Source organism: Acipenser ruthenus, chromosome 10 (genome assembly GCF_902713425.1).
Source record: "Acipenser ruthenus chromosome 10, fAciRut3.2 maternal haplotype, whole genome shotgun sequence".
Classification (NCBI taxonomy): domain Eukaryota; kingdom Metazoa; phylum Chordata; class Actinopteri; order Acipenseriformes; family Acipenseridae; genus Acipenser; species Acipenser ruthenus.
Window position 1 is genome coordinate 41,000,543 of NC_081198.1, and position 20,789 is coordinate 41,021,331.

General features: G+C 35.3%; 2 protein-coding genes across 3 annotated transcripts; one reads left to right on the forward strand and one right to left on the reverse strand.

The window, feature by feature from the left end:
• Positions 1-5,419: 5,419 nt before the first annotated feature.
• Positions 5,420-8,098, forward strand: LOC117406003 (homeobox protein Dlx2a-like). The gene is made up of 3 exons (XM_034009639.3): positions 5,420-5,939; positions 6,212-6,396; positions 6,824-8,098. Exons 1-3 carry the CDS (start codon positions 5,621-5,623, stop codon positions 7,139-7,141), a joined length of 822 nt encoding a protein of 273 aa, XP_033865530.1. The 5' UTR covers positions 5,420-5,620; the 3' UTR covers positions 7,142-8,098.
• Positions 8,099-13,605: 5,507 nt separating this feature from the next.
• Positions 13,606-17,253, reverse strand: LOC117411772 (homeobox protein Dlx1a). Of its 2 annotated transcripts, none has more exons than XM_034019523.3 (3): positions 16,920-17,253; positions 16,415-16,611; positions 13,606-15,633 (listed from the first exon to the last, which is right to left on the reverse strand). In XM_034019523.3, exons 1-3 carry the CDS (start codon positions 17,230-17,232, stop codon positions 15,385-15,387), a joined length of 759 nt encoding a protein of 252 aa, XP_033875414.1. In that variant the 5' UTR covers positions 17,233-17,253; the 3' UTR covers positions 13,606-15,384. The 2 variants fall into 2 exon arrangements, with proteins under 2 accessions (XP_033875414.1, XP_033875422.1); XM_034019531.3 differs by having other exon boundaries at positions 16,415-16,608; positions 16,920-17,241.
• Between the last annotated feature and the right edge of the window lie 3,536 nt (positions 17,254-20,789).

The following is a 20,789-nucleotide window of genomic DNA, read 5'->3' on the forward strand; positions in this document are numbered from 1 at the left end:
CCCTTCCTCCCCAAAGCCGATAGAATTACTGTATGTGTTTTCATTATTTTATGCCTGGGCTCTCAGAGTACAAGTACGCCATATTAAGCCACTCTGTCAGCTGCCACACCCCACACAAAGGAATTTCAGTGACGATTAAATTGAATCAGGAATGATTCATAAAGCCCCACAGACATCCGGTAATTGTGTGGTGTTATTTGGACTGATGAATCAGACTGTGCCACCTCAGCAGCACTCATCCTGAAAGAAATACAGGACTGCCCTCACACTTCAAAGGCACCCCCTTCCCATAAAGCAGTCCTGGATCTCTGTGTCTACCATTGATAGGATGTAGAAACAATGCAGAAATGGCATGGCATTTCCACTCTTTGTGAATTGTTGAAACCGTCTCAATTGTAGTTTCCTTTCTGAAATGATTGTTGTTTTTGTATTCTCTTCCAAAATTGTTATTACAGACATGTTGCCCAAGGTGTGTATTGAGTGTAAGTATTATATATCAGTTTGTAAATACATGGCACACAAACCTTAAAAATTTGACAGGTGAATGTAAAACACATGAACAGGACACGATATCTGGGACAAGGCTGTTTTATTTTTCCCAGTGCAATGATCTTCAGGCCTGAATAATGAAGGTGCCTCCCAGGGATGTTTTTACCCCATTCCACTGACAAAAATGAGAAACAGTAAATCCTTGGTGGAGGAATAAATATCTGAAGTAACTTCAAGACCATTACATTTTGCACACAGAAACAAAGTAATAATGTCTCATAAGTTTTCCAGGTTGCAGTATTTTGTATTGCATCTTATTGAACAAACAATTTTCTTTTTATTATACTGAAACAAATAATCTCTTAAGACGGTTATAGCTTCCTAATAAGAATCTTCTTTTTATACTGTACGGACAAGAAGAAGAATTTCAAGGACAGTAGGTTTTAAATGTATTACAAGATTTGCCCATTAGCCTTCACACATTGTGCTTGAGCAGATCACCTCACATGACATATAGACCTTTCCACATAATTAATTATAATTATTTATTTCTTAGCAGACGCCCTTATTCAAGACAACTTATAATTGTTACAAGATATCAGCAGTGTGGAGTAGTGGTTAGGGCTCTGGACTCTTGACTGGAGGGTTGTGGATTCAATCTCAGGTTGGGGACTCTGCTGCTGTACCCTTGAGCAAGGTACTTTACCTAGATTGCTCCAGTAAAAACCCAACTTTATAAATGGGTAATTGTATGTAAAAAATAATGTAATTGTATGTAAAAATAATGTGATATCTTGTAACAATTGTAAGTCGCCCTGGATAAGGGCGTCTGCTAAGAAATAAATAATAATAATATCATAGTATTTCTTTTTTTTCACATAGGATTCACACAACATCCACAAAGATGTTTTTTTCAATTCATTTGTTAACTTACAACAAGTGTATAAAGTACAGTATGAATTGAAACCCATTACATGTCATGCGCATGTACAGCCTAAAAATAAGAACATGTGCCTTCATTGTCCTTACACAGCTTGAAAACGAATCATGTGAAGCACGTGTGTCCAAGCCCAACCACTACTGCCTTCATAGCTCCCACTCTCTACCTGTGCTATACTGCCATCTGCTGCTGTATTTGCGCATTACATTTAGCAAAAAGGTTATCATGTTTACCCCTAGATTAACCTGCTCCCCCACCCTAGAGAGGCTGAGCCCTCCAGGGCAGGTTTGAGACATTGTGAGCATGATAGACAAGATTCCTAAACCGTCTTCATGCAGTTTCCTATTAAATGGGACCTGCATATATAGAGACTGGTCACAAGAGGGAGCCCGATATTTGCAGTCAGAATCTTTAAAATGGGTCATTTCAACAAAGGGAACAAATGCAGTCATACCCCTTTATTGCCACTTTCTAGGGATTAAGCAAAAATTGTGATATGTTTCCACTTTGATCAGGAGTTGTATTTGCCAGGTAGAAATTAAATAACCAAATTGTGAACTATTGGCCAAGTGATGAATTTACAGACACCCTATTGGCAACTACAGACCAGCTGCTTGGACTGTAGTTTGTGCAATCCTTTTTATTATTTACACAGCAACAATGGAATAAATCAAGCCTACCATCATAGACTGGTATACCATGCAATTATTTTACAGTGACAGTCACCATGTAATTATACCATTCAGTTATATCAACAGCTAGATGCCTGTTGAAACACCTGTCAACTAGACTGAGACCGTTTTTTTTTCTTTTCAATCTGCTTCTGTTTATAACTAAAACCTTATTAGCACTTACTACATTAACTGGTGTTGAAGATTCTTTGTTTATTTGTTTGTTTTCTTTAGCTTTAACTCAGGATATGCAGCTACATGTATTACAAAGACAAAGTTCCTGCGGTATTCAGGGTACCTCCTTGCTTTTTGTGCCGTAGCTCAGTTTCACTCCCACTGCCTAGCTGAACTCCAACAATGTGACCTGCTGATATACAGTGTTGTAATATAAAAATCTTAATGTTAAGGATCCAAAAGATGTCATCACAAAGAACAGCAGGATGTTCACAATATAAAGAAGTGAAAATGTAATACAAATGCTTGCTTATCACTTCGTTTAACATTTGTAGCACTCATTTTGCATTTATTTAGCAGGTAATCAAAATGATTGTCAGTCGTATTTAACTATGTTGGTGATGTGAAATGTTCCAGTCACTTAAAGATCCCACAGTCATGCTGAAGCTGAAATAGGATTCCTGGGTACTCCATAGTTCACACTTCTGTGCTCACTCCTCGTCAGAGCTTGTTATTCAGTTTATTTAGATTCTCTCACTGTAGCTGCACACAGACTGATTCAACCCCTCTTGTCAATGTACCTCAGTGAACTCAACAAGACTGCTCCTGGTACTATGAAGATTATAAATGTAAACTCCCCTGAAGCTCTGAGAAGAAACAAACAGGATATCCTTTCTTCACCAAAATGTCTCTATTTGTTGTTATACTCTACTGATAACATTTTTCAGGAACAATTAAAGTAACAGCTTTCTCATATATACAGTATAAGGCACTTTCTGTATGGTAAGCCAAATTACCATTTAGAGATATCTCAAGTTGCATTTTAAGATACCTTTAAATATTTAGAGATATCAGTAAATCATTTTGAGATATCGCAAATTCAATTACAGATATCTTTAATTGTGCCGTTTTTAAGATATGTAAAATTAATTGTATGATATCTGTAGATCAATTAGAGATATCTAAAAATGAAATATAGATATCTCAAATTGATTTACAGATATCTTTATATAATATGGAAACCATGTAGATTTTGCTAGCATGGTACGCCAAACTGTCATTTAGAGATATCTTAAAATGAGGGTTTAAAAGATATCTCTAAATCATTTGAAGATATCTCTAAATAACTTCCTGTTCATTTAAAGATATCTCAGAATGAATAGGAAGTCATATTTGAAGATATCTGTAAACGACTTCCTGTCCATTTAGAGATATCTCCAAATGAACAGGAAGTTATTTTGAGATATCTTAAAATGTTTTAGAGATATCTCGGTAACACTTTATATTAAGGATATTCCTTAAGGATATTATCTTCAAGTATTGCTCATCCTTGTTAGACATCTTTTTGGGTCTTCCAGTCCTGGGTTTGTCAATTACAGATGATGTTTCTCTGTACTTGTTGATTATGCTTTGGATACCACACCTTGCTAGCTGTTTCACTCAATGTTTTTCCTTCTTTATGCAAGTCAAGGTTGTTATAATAGTAGAAAACACTAATGGAGGCTTTGAGTAAATTGTTGATGCTCATAATGCATCAGAGTAGAAAAATGATGTCTAAGACTTTTGCACAGCAGTGTGTGTGTGTATGTATATATATATATATATATATATATATATATATATATATATATATATATATATATATATATATATGACACACACACACACACACACACACACACACACACACACACACACACACACACACACACACACACACACACACAAGTGATCAACTTTAAGAACTCAGCGCTAAACGCCCCCAGTAAAAAAATTAAAAATTAAAAAAGAACATATCAGCATAACTCAGTAAAGGATTTTGAGAGAAAATGTTTTCGATGACAGTAACTTGTTTTTGCAATACACTACTGTTAAAACAAGTATTTGCAATGACAAAGCCGAGCTTCGGTAAGCGCTGGCATAATGCTGCGGTTTTTAATTGCTATTTTGCTCACCTGTGAGTTTGAGAGGGCTGGCGCCGAGGTTTAATTACTTACACCGCCTGTCTGCCGACAAAATTAAAAACTGCTGAAGTTAATGGTGCCACCAGGTGGCGCTGTAAGGCAAGAACTCTTACAGTATTTCCAAATGAACAAAATGGAGAACCATGGGCCTGTGCAAGTTGGTTTGCTGATCAATTTTCTTTCAATTTATTTCGATTAGGAGATTTAATGGGACATGTGTTTTTTTAATATTTAAATTGTATAATGGCTTGACCAGACCATGAGCACAACAGCTAATAGATTAATCAAATTACATATCTTATACGTCTTGTGCTATTGAATTGTATTAATGAACCGCCCCCAAAAATTCAGTAAAATACGTTTATATAACGTTTATAATAAAAAATTATGCTCTAATATACCAGCAGACCGTCGATGCATGCCTTAATTATTTTTAAACTGAATTAAGGTGACAGTTGTATTTTATTATATTTTAGGCGATTGTTAAACATGATAACATTAGGCCCTACTTAAAAAGAAAACAGTTTTTCTATATTAAATTTAATAAAAGTAAGTTTTGTATTTTTGGGTTACTTTATTGGCTATTTTGAGCACATGCACTTTTAATGAATTTATTTTAAATCGAAAAAGTAAATCGATTAAAGTACATATTGTACACTTAATCAATACATTCACAATCAATTAAAACCTTTAATCTCTAATAAGAAGCTAGTTTTTTCTGACCCCATTTAAACATTATTCATCATAATAAAATTATATATATATATATATATATATATATATATATATATATATATATATATATATATATATATAGGCAATATTTAGAAGGCAAAAAGGCAACAGTGTAATAATTCATAGAATATGTAACCAAGGAGATAGAAACATATTCTTAGTTGTTTATTTTGTATACATGTGTGTTCTATTCTGACATCATTCCCCAGCACTGTCTGTCATACACGCTCACACATACATCAACATGTATTAGTGGAAATATATTTGTGCATTGGAAAAGTTTATTTATGTTGTTTTATTTTTTTTTAAATAAAACATTATACATGGAGCTCAGAATTTGGTCATGATGGTGTATAATCTGTGGACCTTCTTATTGGCTGCGGCCGCCTGGCGAGCACGTGACACCGGATAAATGCCCGCCCGCCAGCGTCCTTGGCAGCAGACAGTCAGAGATCTTGTAGCGGTGCTGCTTCGTCCTTTTCATAAACTGGCATGAGGATGTTATCCAAATCACTGACAGACTCTTGTTAGTTTCCAAGTTTTTGTTTTTTTTGGGGGGGTTGTTCTTGTTGTTTTCTAAAAGACGCTTTTTTTGTATCTGTCGGTTATTTATTGGGGTAAAGTTTTCTTTATATTTTGGTAAAACGATGACTGGAGTTTTTGACAGTTTAGCTGCAGATATGCATTCGAACCAGATTACCTCGAACAGCTACCAGAGCATGCACAAACCCCAGGAATCTCCGACTTTACCTGTGTCCACAGCTACAGACAGCAGTTACTACAATAACCAACAGCCTGGACATTGTGGAGGATCGCCGTATGGACAGCTCAGCGCGTACCAGTACCATGCCAGTGGCTTGAGCAGCGTTCCTTACAACACCAAACCGTACGAGCTTGGGTTTAGTAGTTCTTATAATTCATACGGTCCATATGGGTCAACTTCGTCGCCAACACATACTGATGCAGGTAAATAGATACTATTATTATTTTAAAGCTGCATAGGCTAACCTGTGATTTACAGGATTTCTATCAGATTAGTATTAGTTTTTGTTACTGTTTTTTTTTTCGCTTTAGTGTTAATGCAAAAGTAAACTGATTTATATATATATATATATATATATATATATATATATATATGTGTGTGTATAGTCTACAACCTAAATGCACGGAATTTCAGAATGTGAGGCAAGAATCACCTGTGTATAGGCTATGCATTTATTGTATGTCTTTTGCTGCAGAGAAAGAAGACTGTGAACCCGAAGTTCGGATGGTGAACGGCAAGCCAAAGAAAGTTAGAAAGCCGAGAACGATTTATTCGAGTTTCCAACTGGCTGCGCTTCAAAGACGATTTCAAAAGACCCAATATTTGGCGCTACCTGAAAGAGCCGAGCTGGCGGCTTCCTTAGGCGTTACACAAACTCAGGTACGACTGTGGTGACAAATACAAAAATGAAACTTTTATTTAGCTATTTGATCAGAAGCTATGCGTGGCAAACGTGTTACAGTGTGATATGTGCAGAAAATACGGCAATGTTACAATGTGTAAAATAAGTAATTGATAACAAAATGCACAATTTAAGTATAAGGCTTCTGGACTTGGTAATATATGAATTGCCGTACATTTTTATAAGTTAGTGAACTAATTAAAATTGAGATATACGGATAATGAATTGAGTTTACTGTTTACGACACTATTTGAAGGTTAGGGCTACATAAATTCCTTATTCAAACCTTGGCAGATATTTGATATTGGTGTGTTATTTAATTTGCAGTAGGTCTACAGCGAGAAGTGTAATTGGATAACTGAAGTGGATGCGGGTGTTAATCATTGGGGTTCTCTTATTCTATAGGTGAAAATCTGGTTTCAAAACCGACGTTCAAAATTCAAGAAGCTGTGGAAGAGTGGCGAGATTCCCCCTGATCAACATGCGGGACCCGGCGAGTCTCCGCCTTGCAGATCGCCTCTGGCCTCGGTCGCCTGGGACTTCCCACACAGAATGAACACAGCAAACACCCTGCCTCAGAGCAACAGCCCTCCCAACACAACTGCGCCTTCTTTCTTAGGAAACTATTCCTGGTACCCGTCCTCGAACTCGGTACCGCATCTACAGCCCAATCCACTGCTGCACCACCACAACTCAGCAGTGAGCGCTGGGGCAATATTTTAAGACTGTGGTGTTATTGACATTCACTAATGACTGAAAGAAATGCTGAGGCTCCCCTTGAAAACAAGCACATCATTGGACTGGTATATATATAAAGATACATTAACGCAGTATACATGCTGAACTATATTAAACACAGATAATTGTGCATCTACAGCAAAAAAAACTTTTTTTAATCCTGTTGTATTCTGCCAAAAACTTTATTTTCATGTTATGTGTTATGTCTTCTGGTAGACATACCAGAATAGTTTTCGTGTACATTGTAAAATAGTATTTATGGCAGTATTCTTAAGGACCACTACAATCCAAAGCAACCATCATTGTCAATACTCCCCCCCCCCCCCCCCCCCCCCCCCCCAAAATAGCATTTCACAGAAAGCGGAAATTGGAATCACAAGCAAAAATCTATATCGATTTACAATTTCTTTTTAAGTTATTCATTTTAATGCAGCAATTGAAATTTTGAAATCAGCGATGTAGCATATTTTTCAAACCTTTGTACGAATAGGTGCCTTCGAAAATGACCTCACTTTTGATGTTGGAATATAAATGTATAAATGGAATTTTATATGTTGACAAACTGTTTGTTAAAATAATTATTTTCTTGATATATATGTTATATGAGGTAACAATATTATCATGTATGCCGGTTAAAACTTTTGTTTGTACAGTAAAGTAAGTTTTTCAGATTTTGGCTGTATAAAATGACGCAACTATGAATTTGCAGAGAAAGCCCGTGCCTTTATATTTTATAAAGTTGCACCCTTAATGTAACTGATTCCCCCTTGACATGTTTGGGCGAGAGAGTAAAGTTAAGCTACTGATTTTTCTCAAAAACATGTATACCAAGTTTGAAAACGAAATGTATTTTAATTATTTATTTTCGAAACTACATCTTTGCAGTGTTGCCTTTATGATATGAAGAGATAATTTAAAATAAAAATATTGTTTTCAGTGTCAGGTGAATATGAAGAGATTCGTTCTTTTATTATATATATATATATATATATATATATATATATATATATATATATATATATATATATATATCTCATTTCAAGCATTTACTGTTAAAAAGTCCAAAGTTCAGACTATTGTATCAATTTGAATGGCAATATTGGATGAACTCGAACTACTTTAAGTACATTATTTACTTGAAGTATTCTTTTGTTCAAAAAAATGTATAATTTGTATTCTCTCCCATGCAAGCCCGTTCGTACATGATATGTTGTGGTTCCTGTATGGGCGTTAATCCATCAGCAAGACATTCTAAATTCTGCCTGAATGGACCCCGCCCACAGAGAGCTGGCGCCAGATAAATGTATCCCATAAATATCTCCTGCTGACGAAACTCCCCACATTGGAGTCATGCTGACTTTGTTTTATCTCGTTAAACCCGGGTTTTATTACAATCGTGTTACTGTTGTGCATTTCAAATATATTGTTACGAAAGGCAAATGTTTCTATCGAAAAGTGAAATATGTATTTCCACTTAACAAACGAACAGTATAAATGGACCACTTAATATCACAAAGGACCAAGTCTACAAAATTGACGTAACACATGCGTTTTTGCACGTGACTTAGAAGCAAAACGAGATTAACGCTTCCAGTTTATTTGGAATATGAGCCCTGAAAAAAAATATATACCAGTATATATATGCTTAGTGAAACGTCCCATTAAAGTCTGATATCTCTTAGTTTCCTTGGGGAGGTTTTGGAGGATCTGAGTAAGATCATTAACAGCCGCACGACCAAGCGCCTGGGGCAGAGCAAGCGAAGGGGTAGCTGAAGGCACGCAACAGTCTTTGGCATGCGAGAGAGGAGAGCAGGGCGTTCGACTGGGTCCAGTCCTGCAGACACTCTGGAGTCAGAACGCCCCTCCCAGACTTTTTATTAACTCGACTCAGCCTAAAAAACGAGGCTCAAAACCGCCCCGAGCAAACCAACTTGGAAACATTTCTCACAACTTGCAGAACACCCACACCACACAGGGGCCTGTCTGATCACCCCCCCCCCCCCCCCCCCCAAACACAGACAGCTGATGAACATTTGTTCTAAATCTGCAGAGGAAAAATTAAAATGGGAAGCAGCAAACGGAACTCCATCCGTGTATACATCTCAATAGCAATCCTTGTTATTTCCTAAATGTAAAGTACGAATTGGTTGTGGCACGAGGTGGAAATTGGACTGCTGTGACCGTGTACATTATTGTGTCTAGTTTTTTCTTAATACCAATCCTGAATACAGGCACACTTATTAACTTAACAACAACTTTAGAGAGGTTGATTTTAAATTGGAGCTCACTCAAAATTGCATATTGCGTTTCATTATGATTTGCTTCAAGAACGCTGTTATGATTTAAGGATGGGTATATAATCAAACTGGCAATATTGTGCGGTTTTTGGCATTATTCTTTAAAAAAAGACAATTAACAAATAGTGCTATAATGTGCTTACTCGCATACTGTGGAAGCTTGATTTGAAAATACCGAATCGTTCAATTGTGAGGCCTTTACTTGATCTGTTTCTTCGTTCATTAACCATTTTCAATTAAATTAGTTTGACTTCTAGTAAGATTTCCGTAATGCACATTGTCATAGAATATTTTCGGTTTCTTTAAAATGATTACAGCTCATACTGCAGGTAACTTTGAGGTCACAAAGACATCATCTAATTTCAATGAATTATTATCCAGAATAACAACTGTTAGGTTTACCAATCTGTTTGGGCCCGCTTCCGAATGTAGAATGACCAAAACCTATACAAAGTAGGATCATTTTGCATAATAAGGATGTACTTTTTCAGTGATTGCTACATTACAAAATGTAACATTCCGGGGCTGCCACGGCACTAATCTGTATCACTTCAGTCCCCCTTGGGCAGCTGCAATGAGAAATACGCTGCAGAATCACACAACAATTTGCATTATGAAAAAAGTTTAAAACTAAACGAAATGTAGCCTATACATATCGGTTGAATAAAGGGGCGCATAGCTGCGCTGAGATTTTTTTTCCTTTTAGTTATTTTTTCCAGATTTTATTACAATTCAAAATGTGCGCACATAAATACTTAGTCACAGATTTACTGTAAAACTCAATTCTGGCTTATGCCTTTTCCTTGGAGACATACTGAATGCGTTATCCCAAATTAGTTTATGCTGCATTTTTCTATAATATAGTCCAATACAACTTTAAAAAGAAAGCATGGTTCTTTGTTTATTAAATGTTTGGCAGTGTTTGGTGAAACCTAATGTGTCTGCCTAATGAATACACAATGTGCTTTATTAATCATTCTGTTGATAGATACAAAACTTTTATAAAATACAGTAGGATCGTCTTCTAAATGCACCGCTGCCTTTTTAATACAAATAGGGAATGAATCAATCAAGTTTAGATAAGCTTTTTCTTGCCTGTATGACTAGTAATCATGAGGCATTAGACACTTCCGGAATCCTGTAGTCAAGTTGAAACATCCCATACCCCTTCCCTAATTTTACTCTGATCTGTAATTTTATCCACATTTGCTCTAGTTTGAGCATTCTGGCTCTCCGATCTGAAAGCCTGCAATTACTATATAATTCTTCGCAATTTCAAATGTCCTAATATGGACTGTAATTTTTGCGCAAGACAATTTCATGCTATTTCAAGCATCAACATTGTCAAAGTTGTATGTACATAATAAATGGGAATATCAATGCATAGTTTTTAGCATAACATCTTGACTCCTCGGTAATTATATCCGTTTGGAGCCTACGCAGAATTAGCCTGAATTGCATGGTAACTGCTGCTTTAAATTTTTTTAAAAAAAATTACTCATAATTTTCCCAAAGATTACCAAGATCTCGAGTGCACAATGTCATTAGCGTAATGAAGAGTAAACATTTATGCTAATAATCGGCACTTTTTTTCATCAGCTATAAAGAGAGGGTATATAGCTGATATTCTGAACAGTACTGTTCTAACACTGCATGGAAAACAGCTTACAGGGATCTTGCACATCAGAATGGTGTTTTCATTTAACTGTCATTCCAGAAACACTGTGATCTCTAAGTAGAAAACAGACTATCCAGGTTGAGTGAAAGAAAGACAAAGGTAAGGGTGGAACAAGTTTCATTTTTACCTGTAACTCTATATCGCTATAAGTGCACAAAGTGACCTGTCTAAAGTTGGTACTGTAAAGGTTTTCCATCGTTGCAATTACTGTGAGGAATAAGAGGGTGGGGTTTGATTAAACTGTATATACTTCAAATAATTCTGCACTGCGGTTAGTACGTGTATTAAAAAAGGACAAAAAAGATTCAAAGTTTGGTTTTATAAATGCCGAACAGTTTTTTGTTCTTGACATATATATAATGTTCTATATATAATGTTCTCATATATCTTGCAAAACATGTTTGCAGTTCCTTATTTTCTTTCGTTAATTTATATAAATATAGAAACCAATTTAATAGCATATTTATTTTATTATTGATATTTGACAGGCTATATCGGCCGAAACATAATGTGCAGAATGCAGGCTAGCGGTATACAATATTGAAAGACACAGACTATTCTAAATATATTACTAAGGATGTGTCATTACAGATAACTACTTGGCTTACAATTATCTGACATGCGTGTATAATGTCGCATCTCTGATTTTGAATTGAAGACACGCGAAAGGTTTTTGTAGACTGGAAATGTGAATACGAGACAAAATAAGGCAGCTCTTGTTCGGTAATTTTGCCTGCTCTGCCTTCATTACTCCAACATTGTGCTTTTGCTAATTTTGAACCTTCTTCCCATTGACAATACTGCAGCACACACCTGCAGGCAATTTGCAGAGGCTTAAATATAAGAGAACTGAGGAGAGATGCAGCTCACCTAGTTTACTTCTTTTTTTCAATACACAGCAAATTTGGCTTTCAGTGCTATCTCTTTTGTTAATGCAAAAAGATTCCCTGGGCGAAAAATTGCTCATAATTACCCCAGAGATGGGAAACTGCATTAGAATAAATAAACCCGAAATTACTGTAATTATGTTGCGTTTGATGGGCTCGGCTGTAATCAAGAGGAGAATACAGTGAAATAATGCTGACCCTCTTGGGTTTGCAGCTGTATGCGCACTTTGGAGTCTTTGAAAAAAATAAACTAATTCAGATATTTATTAAGCAGCGTGTCACCTGTTTAATAAAGGTTCCAGAACTAAATTAGTTTTTTATTTACAGGAAAATCCCAAAATTGCGTTTTTCCCCCTGCTAATGAACGTGTCTCTATTTTGAGGATTTGCATTATTCAAATCCCCCCCCCCAAAAAAAAATTTAAAAAATCGGTGTGCCTAATCATAAGAGTAAATGAAATAATTCAGTGATTAAATACAGGGATTAATAAATTATTCATGTTTAATTAATATGATCATTTGTGAAATATCAGATATAGTATAAATATTGTGCTTGCTGGAAGGCCATCCGCGTTCTGTCCTGAACCCATTATATGTGTTTGGAGGCAATGGATAAATGAACTTCAATCGACTGAACGTGATATTAATAATGTTATTTTATAACATATCTGTGTCATCTGCCTTATTTGGCATTAATACAAACAGCTGTTTTACATAGTCTAGACTACGTTTTCCATATATTTTAGATTAGTTGGAAATGGTAGTTTCAGAAGGCAACCTCATAGACATTTATTAAGGAAACTTAATTAATCGATTTATTTTTCTTAAACTAATCTCTCTGATAACATGGCATGGATATATTTAACAACACGAAGTAGAAATGCAGTACAAAACTGATCAGCGTTTTATCTTTAATGTGTAATTGAAGAAAAACGTGCATGTCGGCCTGCTATTTATACTTGCTATTGGATTTACATCAACAAGAATTAAACGTGTGTGAATCAGAGGTGTATCTGGGGTTTGGGGTTTTGAGTGTAATGTGTGGCCTAGTGAGCCACAGCGATTGCTGTCGGTTTTCTCAGAAACATGTTATTACGTTTCCTGTTCTGACCATGTGAGTTTAAGCAAATCTTATAGCCCACACAGGTTGTGTGTCAGAACTGGCAAAAAAAAACCCAAAAAACTGTATAAATAAAGAATAGTTTGATTATTATTATGACCTATACGATAGGCCTACACTCGCTATATATTACAGAAAAGCCTGTCAAAGTATCAGACCAAAACTGTGTATATAGGCTAAATATAGAATAAATCTATGGGTTTATTTTTGGTTTAATTTAACAAGACTTCTTGACAATTAAAATATAGGCACTTCATTATTACAAAATAAATAAATACATAAGTGAATTAAATGATATAGCATTGCCCTGTATAATTACATGTATGTACAAAATCGACAAGACTGGAATAGGCGCTTATTCAGTTTTATTGACAATTGCGCAGATGTTAGGAAATCAGAAAGGTATAGATTATTATGGATCACTGTGTGCAACTTCAGATTTTTTCACACTTTACAGTGCATTCATGCTGAGCATGGTTTAAATATTGTTTTATTTTCACGTTGAGATTGACGGCCACATTTTAGGGCTAAAAAATAAATTATTTTATTTTTCATTCATTTTTTTTTGTCAGTTATATAGGCCAATTAAGCACATTTACTCCCGTTGTCTCCCGGTGCTTCGAGATATTGCTGAAAAAGCGCAGTTACACCATCAAACCAAACAAGAGCTCGTTTGAACTTGCTGTTTTTAGATCCACATTTTCAACAAACCATCTTTTCCTGCAGCACCTGCTCCTCTCCCAATTATTCACTTAACACACACCAGTGCTTCCCCTGCCATTCGTCGCTGAAAAGAGGGTTTATTGTTACCACACAAGGGGAGAAAGGATCTTATACCGCGACTACATGTACATGAAAAGCAACAAGTACAATAATTGATTATAATCAGACCAGAGTCACAAGAGGCACCTCAGGGCTAAAACTAAGGGTACCGGGTGACTACCAAATGTGTTAAAGAAAAATTGTTTAAAAAAAATGTTGTGGCGATAGATAGATTATTTGATTCACACCATTTAAAATACAATACAAATAAAAACACATAAGAATTAAAATGAATGCTTTGTTGTGTTTAGAAATCATCCCAGACCTTTAATTTTACCGTCGGTTGTGCTTGGTTTAAATGATAAACCAGTAGTTTTTTTTTTTTTAAAGCAGATTACAATTGCATTGGTTCATAATTCCAAAAACATTAATACAAAAGTATTTTTATAGACGTCTTTTTCCCTTAAAGACAACTTCGAATAGTCTCTCGCCTTTAAAAATCATCATTTTACTGTCTTGAAATTTTACACGGTATTTACAATGTTTTTTTTTTTTTAAGAATACAAAGCAATAAATTAACATTTTCAATATAAAACTAAACTTTAACATATAGAACGCTAACCACATTTATTTCATTAACACGTGTTCCATATTCACAGGTAAAATTCAATTTCACAATGCATCATGTATACAGCCACACAAAACAAAAACAAGAAATATATGCATCATATTTAAATAGTACATTTATATACATCAGTCTGACTATGCACTTCAAGCTGAGCAGCGCCAGAACTTATTGAAAAGGCTCTTTCTTTAAAGCTGCAAAATCTCATTTCAACGAAGTGCTATTAAATATATGGATCTTATTTTAAATTATGTTTTTGCTAAACATCCCAATTACAGGTTGGCTTATGGTTTTAATAACCCAAATAATGTTTGTGTCACTGCAGCAGTAAAAGTGGTATTTTTTAAATGGACTAATAACTGTTTACAAATACACTGACGCTTGTTTTAAATAAAACTAACTATACAATTAAATTAATTTAAATAAAGTGTGGAGCACACAAACATACAGTCTATGACCAGTACGCAAATTTGACATTTATAGTAAATGTACAATTGATCATAAAGGCTCAAAACCGTGTTTACATCTAATTTTACAGCAGGAGGTCACAGAAATGGGATACAGCAGCTTTAATGACCTATATTTCTTCTCCATCCTCTCACTCTCTCTAGACTCGCAACACAAAAAAGTTATTCTTGTTGCCACTGCACGCAGAGTCTTTCTGCTCCCCGGCTGTTCTATGGATGGGGTAACGGTATTAGGAGGCTGATCTGTCAGCTGTCAGCAGTTGAAAACAAGCTCCGCATCGCATATGTGCCTGTCTGCAATGGACGAGGGTGCTGTGCGTTATTGGCTTTAGCTGCCCGGTGATCCCTCTGTTTTGGACCAGCAGTGGTCTCGAGGGTGGGGGCGATTTCTTATCACATCAGATGGGGTTGCTGCATAGATTCTTGGTGTGCTGAAGGATACCATGAAGTGTAGCTGGGGATGTAAGTGCCCGGCGTCCCTGCTGACGTCTTGCCAGAGGATGTAGCGTTCCAGACCGCGGGAACAGTAGGCGAGGTGGCGGACAGACTTCTGCCGTTAGCTAATGCACTCTCCAAAGATCCCCCGCCTTGCTTCAGCAGCTTCTTGAACTTGGATCGCTTGTTCTGGAACCAAATCTTTACCTTCAACACAAACAAACTTCTATTTAATACATTTCTTCGATTTAGAGAGCAATACTAAAAAGTATCGCCAATTCATATCATACAAACATAAAAAAAAAACTATTAAAATAAACTCTTAATTTTCAAATTCATGTACTTTTACAAAAATGACCAACAGTGAATACGTGTTGTCACGTGGCTTCAAAAGTATCTCAATCGGCCTCATAATGTAAAGCTCCATCGAGGTTTTTTTTTTTTTTTTTTTTCGCTCAATCGACCTGAATGGAATTTAATAATTCTAGAAATGTGTCATTAAACACAAATTTAGAGAAGCAATCATTTAACGAAAAACAAGAATGTTTGGCTGCAGTTTGATTTTTCTTGTGTCCGCCTTATGACCGGGGTATCTGAATATTTAATGCACATGCAATGCTAGTGTTAAACAAAACAGAAATGATGCGTGTTTAAATAGACGTGGATATTAAAATACGGTGGACATATTTACTTTTGTTAAACAAGGGACATTATCTCGGTTTTATTAAACTAATAATAGCAACATTAAAAAATAAAATAAAAAAGGCCAACATTTTTTTAGCGCTAAGAATAATTGGGATTATATTATCAGTATTAACAAAATCGATAATTAAAAGTCTGTGCAGGCAAGGGAATTGTAACAAATCAATATGTGTCACAGCGTTTGCGTGTGCATTGTTATAGCTGTATTTTTCGGCTACAGTGACTAATACATATTATGTATGTGGATAACAACACATAACACATGGTGGTATGATGTAAACCTTACTTGTGTTTGTGTAAGCCCCATGGAAGCTGCTAGTTCAGCTCTTTCCGGGAGAGCCAGGTACTGAGTTTGCTGGAAGCGCCTGTTCAAAGCTTGTAGCTGCAAACTGGAATAAATAGTCCTGGGTTTGCGGATCTTTTTCCCTTTCCCGTTAAATCGAACTTCTCCACCTTCCACCACTGTGTTTTTCTCTGGCTCTGCTGAAGTAAAAAAAAAAAAAAAAGGGAGAGTTAAAGAAAATAAGACACCCAACAAACACTACAGCGAAGCAGTGAACTCAACTCAGCAGTGCAAGTTTGCTATTTTCACAAGCTGTAGTTTAGGTATAATTACCCTTAATTGCATACATTGTTTATAGCATTACGCAATTACCAAGACAAATACGTGAACATCTGGGTTGCTTTTTACCAATTCAACGCTTGTTCGGTGGACTGAACTAGCAAAGCAACGATGTTCTCTCTAACCTTTTGCAAAGTTTAGGATACACTGAAAAATATAGCGGTCTCACCTGTGTCCTCTAACCGCGTCTGGGTTAGAGTCGAGCTGCTCTGATACGACTGCACTGTGCTGATGTATGGACTTGAGGAATGGCTGCCGACCGAGCTGACATATGGATAACCCAGAGACCTCGGGAAAGACGAAGCAGCGCTGTATGAGCTTTCGTGTTGAGAGTGACCCGCGGAATGTAAACAGTGCATGGAGTAATGTCCATGAGACACGGAGGAAGGCGACATTTGTTGACTTGGTGGCCCAAATTCCATGAAAACCGCCTTCCCTGAGACAGGGCTATTAAGACTTTCTGGCATTGCAGTCATTGTCATCTCTTCTGGCTGATCCCTTCTCTTCCTTTTTGTTTTCTTCTATGATCTCAGTGAAGGATGGATCCCAATTTAAGCTGATCTGATTTTTTCACTTTCCATTCATAAGAAAATGGAGTTTGTCTTTGTGAAAAGTCTAAGCATGATGCTGTGGACCTACACAAACTCGCCTCAAAGGTTTGAATCAACGATTCATGAATATTCAACATAGCGAAGCGCTGATTGGTCCACTCCCTCCGTGAGCGACTATGATTGGCGAATGCCTGGTCGGCTCCACAGGACCTGTAAAAGTCAAGCAAACAGCAAAGCTGGGTCCAAATTCGTTCACACATTTTATAGTGAAAATGCAGAACGTATTTGTTGGAAATAGACGTAAATGTGAGGGTGAAGAATATAATTTAAAAATGCATCGCATGAGTTTACCGTGTATAGGTATAATAGCCATTATACATTTTCTAATTGTAAAGTGCATACATTTATTTAATGTTTCAGTTATTTATCAAATGCAATATTAGGCTTTATGTTTCTGTTGACATGTTTTAGAAGGACGTCGTTGTAATGGTGTTTTGTATACTAGGAAATACAAATCTGTAAACAAATGTTTTATTGTTATTTATTTTTTAATCAAAGAAACACAAGATGAAATCCATGCTGATTCCGCGTGGATTATGATGCTTGAATTGCATATATTAACACAGTCAAAAAGATAAATGCTGTTTAATCTTAAAATAATAGTACATTATTATGATTATGATTATTATTATTATTATTATTGCTGGACTGAGATCATCCTTAAATTAAAAATATTAAACAATTAAGATTATAAATCAAATATATTTCTATATCGATGTATTCTATACCGAGGTAAGAAGGCTTTCTCCGACCTTAGATTTTTGTTCAAAAACGAAATATCTTTTATCACGAAAATAATGTATACATCACATACTCGTGGATGATAATAATAATGATGATAATAATAATAATAATAATAATAATAATAATAGGCCGAATAGGTTAGCTGTCTTCATTTAAGTTATGCATTGATTCCAAATAACAACCTTTTATTTACAAACGTGTTAACTACATGATTTCATGTCAAACATCTGAATTTCAGTGTTAGTGTGTGAACATCACTGCAGTATTGATGTCCTTTACTTTTTGCATATAAAAAAACATGTTTAAATTGGATTCGACAGTGTAAAATATAGTTGATATTAACTTGTGTTAAAGGGGTGTCATTAAGGGCATACAATTTGTGTGAAACAACTCGCCACTCCGGGCCTTGGTTTAAAGTGCAAAGGAAACGTTAGCTTTTGTAGAGGATTAAAAGCAGCATTACTCAAACCAGGGTTTAATTACTCAAAATAATGTCTTATATAACGTTACAATTGTATACTCCTCCCAGAGAAAATAATGACCTATTTTAATTTAACATACACTCTCTATTGGACGCGTCTGACAATAATATTATAGCAAAATACATATTCTGAGTCTAACCTGTGCCAATGTTACAATGGGTTTGTGAGAGTTCACACGTGCAGATGTATTAGTTACCGATTCATTTGATTAAATGCTAGTCTCAAGTGCTGTGATCCACAGCTGAAGGCAGCCCTATTAGCATAACACTGATGTTTAATTTTCATACGCATAATTAACCATATATTTAACACTACTGGTAACATGTAGCCTTTCATCATTAAACAGCCGCGTGACATGAGTTGTCCGGTGGGGGGGTGGGGGAATGAACTGTAAAAAGCAGTAGCCGATACACATTTTAAAGGATGTGGGATAGTTAAGTTAACCAATAAATTAATTAAAAAAAATAAAAATAAAATAAAACTCGAAAATTGAAACATGAAATCATAAACAACAGGAAGGCTTTTTTTTTTTTTACATTAAAATATATTAATCAAACAAATGTGATCGCTCTATTGTATTCCAACTAAAACAACACAAACAAACCGTATTTTGTTTGTTGAGTAAAGAATAGGCAGAGAGATTTTCTGGTTCTATAAGCTCATCTTCATTATTAAAATCTCGGGGGAAGCGTTGATGTCTACCACCGGCGGAAAATGCGTCATTTAAATTTTATACAGGTCAGAAAACAACAACGATCTTGAAAGATATATTTTATTAAATAAAATAAAAAGTCCACATGTTTTTGATATTGTGACTTTATAATCCATGCTTAATATAATGCTGATTGTAACTTTAGCAACATTTCTTAAATTATTCTCTTCCATTTAAAATGGAAACAATAACAACTTTGTTTTTGACATCGGCTATGACCCAATTTGATAATCATGTTTACATTAAATATCAAGGATATAGTTTTCAAATGATCACAAACTATCATTTACCTGTAAATTTCAAATTGTAATTGTAGTGTACGCGACACCCTAAATTATTTTATGGATCTGAATAATTTACAATGTGGAGCAATTTTATTCTCAATAAATGATCGTTTGTGGGTTTCTAGTAAAAGACCAACCTTAATCATAGCGTGTTATTGTCGCAGAAGGAGATCATTATATATTCACATTTTATAGATACGGTTATGGTTAAGAATGAATATGTTGATTGAACTTGATCTCTTCTTAATAAATTGTGCTTTTTTATTTATTTTATAATAATACAAGTAAATGCACATTATTGATCGAAAAAGTCTATTCCTGAGTTAAAGAAAATGTTTGGCTGCCACCCTGGAGTATTTAGGGATTCGGTGTCTAAAAAAGTGACCCATATATATATATATATATATATATATATATATATATATATATATATATATATATATATATATATATATATATATATATATGTTACACAGTCTTTTTTGTTATCTGTGTATGTCGCTGGGCTGTCACACCTGTTACTAAATAACGTGCACATTTGTGCATATTCGGAGCAGGTTAGATGTTAAATGATAAAGGATCCGATTTTATCAGGAGATCTGTAAATATTTAAAAACCTGTCCTGAAATCCGTTGGGTAGTAACAGGGCACGCAGCTTTAACTCTTGAGACATCTGTGTCATTATATCCAGACGCATTCCCGTTAGGCTACACATATACATTATGAACAAATAACTACAACATTAATACAGCATTCATATTTAAAGTAAATGGCATGGTAAACCGGATCGCTTTGGAAGACGCTTCAACTCATATCCACATAAGAGACGCGGTTTAATCGTGTTATAAAACATCTTGACCACCATAAGTAACATCACCTTCGAGTAATATGGACTAGACGTCTTGTTACCACAGCAGTTGGTAAAATCCTTCAGTCCTAATACAATTAATCCTGCATAAACGAATGATGCCAATAGACATAGAGAAATAATGTTAGACTAATTGCGCGTAACACGATTATTCCCGTTAAATTAGAAAATGTAATTTTCCTCAAAACCTATAACGTCATCCATGCCAGTAAAAACTGTGTTCATGAGGATAACAACATTTGGCTTCCAATGTAGCCTATACAGGTGTAATCTGTCCCACCATATATATATATATATATATATATATATATATATATATATATATATATATATATATA